This window comes from Leishmania mexicana, contig 104, assembly GCF_000234665.1.
Source record: "Leishmania mexicana MHOM/GT/2001/U1103 WGS CADB00000000 data, contig 104, whole genome shotgun sequence".
Taxonomy (NCBI): domain Eukaryota; phylum Euglenozoa; class Kinetoplastea; order Trypanosomatida; family Trypanosomatidae; genus Leishmania; species Leishmania mexicana.
The window spans coordinates 1-2,544 of record NW_003946434.1 but is presented as its reverse complement, the minus strand read 5'-3'; the positions used below and the strand labels follow the sequence as shown (position 1 = coordinate 2,544).

At 59.6% G+C, this 2,544-nt stretch overlaps 1 protein-coding gene across 1 annotated transcript; it reads left to right on the top strand.

Moving 5' to 3' along the window:
* Window positions 1–582: 582 nt before the first annotated feature.
* Window positions 583–2,544, top strand: LmxM_22_1690c_1 (uncharacterized protein; the record flags this gene model as incomplete). Its single annotated transcript, XM_003886554.1, has 1 exon — window positions 583–2,544. A coding segment is annotated over one exon (1,962 nt), but the record flags the coding sequence as incomplete, so codon positions are not given.

The window sequence follows — 2,544 nt, the reverse complement described above, 5'->3', positions numbered from 1 at the left end:
GTGCGGCGTCTCTCTCGGCCTATTTCGTGTCGCAGACGCTCACGTTCTCGCCCCCGCGGCCTTCGTCCACTACGTGCTCCAGACAACAACGACAACTTCGAAGACGGGGAACGAGGAAAAGGGCGGTCACCGTAGCCGCCCCAAACACGCAAAGAAAAACAACAAAAAAGCACAAAAAAGCACAAAAAAGCAAAAAAAGCACAAAAAAGCAAAAAAAGCACAAAAAAGCACAAAAAAGCACAAAAAAGCACAAAAAAAGAAAACACAAAAAAAAAACGGCAGCTGCGGGAAAAGCGAAGAACAACGGCACAAGAGGGGTGAGAGGCGGCCCACGTCCGTTTGGCCGTTCACGGCATATTTGTCGGCGTGCCTTCGGTGATTTTTTGTTGTGTCTCTCGCTTGTGTGTCTTTTTTTTTCTTTGCTTTCTAGCGGCTTCTCCGTGTGCCCTGTGTGGCCTCTCCCTCTCCCTTTCTCGTGTCGTAGACACCAACGCTCCGGCCCCCTCCCCCTTCCGCCCACATTCCCTCGAAACCCGACGAGGACGGCAGATAAGAAAAGCCAGGTGCATAGTCGACGTTGAGATGTCGTTCGTTACCAGTTGTGCGGTGTTTTTCCTCCTCGTGTGTGTTTCGTGGACGATGGAGGACGGAGCTGAGTTGTGCGGTGTGGGACTTGTGTTTTGTTTTGACTGCCGCGCCTTCCGGATGGCGATGCGAGTCTTTGTGTTTTTACTGCATGCGTTTCTGGTGTTCCTGAGGGCGTATTGTCCTCTTGGCTATACACTCCTTTTTGCGGCCGGAGGACTCGCTGTGCACGTGTGTGTCTTCCTCTCTCACTCTCTTTCTTTGGGCATGCGCGTTGTTCGCCCTTCATGCCCCGCCTTTCTTTGCTGGCAGGCTCCGTTGAGCACCCCACCACTCCTCCAGAAAATCAGCCGTGAAGACCCGCCGTCAGCAAAGAGTGAGCATGCAAGCCCACATTATAGCAACCTCGAGCCGACCCAGTCAGCAAAACAGCTCCATAGCTGTGGGACAACAAATGGAGATCCGTGCGCACAGTCTGCCCAGACAGAGGCGGTGCCCCTACGGACAGTCGATGCACTGCACGTTCTGCAAGTCCGCCCCAAGTGCGCGCCCGACTCCGCGCCGCTGTCCTCGGGCAATGGTCCCACTCCCACGCCTGACGAGTATGCATTAGACGCCGCACCACAGTCCACTGAGATCGCGGTCCCGCAACGCGATGCTGCCTCGTGCCCGCGATGTAAGCGAACGCGCGATGATGCGTCTGATTCGAGCGTCGCACCGCGGCGGCGGCAGCGTGTCTCAGGTCCTCTCCATCCTCAGTCGCCGACTGTTCCGCCCGTGATGCTGCCGCTAGATATCCGCCGCCATCTCCGCAAATCCACCGACACCGGAGCGCCACAGCCGAGCGACGCGCTGTTGGTTGCAGGCGGTGCTTTTCCTCGCACCTGTTTACCCCGTGTTCACCGGGAGGAGGTAGGCGCTGTTATTGCGATGCCTTCTCCTTCTGCAAGGTGTACGATTGACATCTCTCGTGCGGTGGCGATGCTTACGTTTGCTCTCGGCCGGCCGCCGAGAGTGCAGCTGCCGCTGCCTCTGCTGACTTCAAAGGAGGTTGCGCGCGCGTCGGATGCCGCGCCACAGCCGAGCGACGCGCTGTTGGTTGCAGGCGGTGCTTTTCCTCGCACCTGTTTACCCCGTGTTCACCGGGAGGAGGTAGGCGCCGTTATTGCGATGCCTTCTCCTTCTGCAAGGTGTACGATTGACATCTCTCGTGCGGTGGCGATGCTTACGTTTGCTCTCGGCCGGCCGCCGAGAGTGCAGCTGCCGCTGCCTCTGCTGACTTCAAAGGAGGCTGCGCGCGCGTCGGATGCCGCGCCACAGCCGAGCGACGCGCTGTTGGTTGCAGGCGGTGCTTTTCCTCGCACCTGTTTACCCCGTGTTCACCGGGAGGAGGTAGGCGCCGTTATTGCGATGCCTTCTCCTTCTGCAAGGTGTACGATTGACATCTCTCGTGCGGTGGCGATGCTTACGTTTGCTCTCGGCCGGCCGCCGAGAGTGCAGCTGCCGCTGCCTCTGCTGACTTCAAAGGAGGTTGCGCGCGCGTCGGATGCCGCGCCACAGCCGAGCGACGCGCTGTTGGTTGCAGGCGGTGCTTTTCCTCGCACCTGTTTACCCCGTGTTCACCGGGAGGAGGTAGGCGCCGTTATTGCGATGCCTTCTCCTTCTGCAAGGTGTACGATTGACATCTCTCGTGCGGTGGCGATGCTTACGTTTGCTCTCGGCCGGCCGCCGAGAGTGCAGCTGCCGCTGCCTCTGCTGACTTCAAAGGAGGCTGCGCTCGCGTCGGATGCCGCGCCACAGCCGAGCGAGGCTGCGACACTGTCGGCAGTGGACGCTCTTCCTCCGACGGATGACGAGTGCTCATCCGACGCCGCGCCGGTGATGAGCGACTCGGCGCCGAGGTCGCGAAGCCACACTCGCCCTCCCACGCCTACCGAGTGTGCATCCGACGCCACGCGG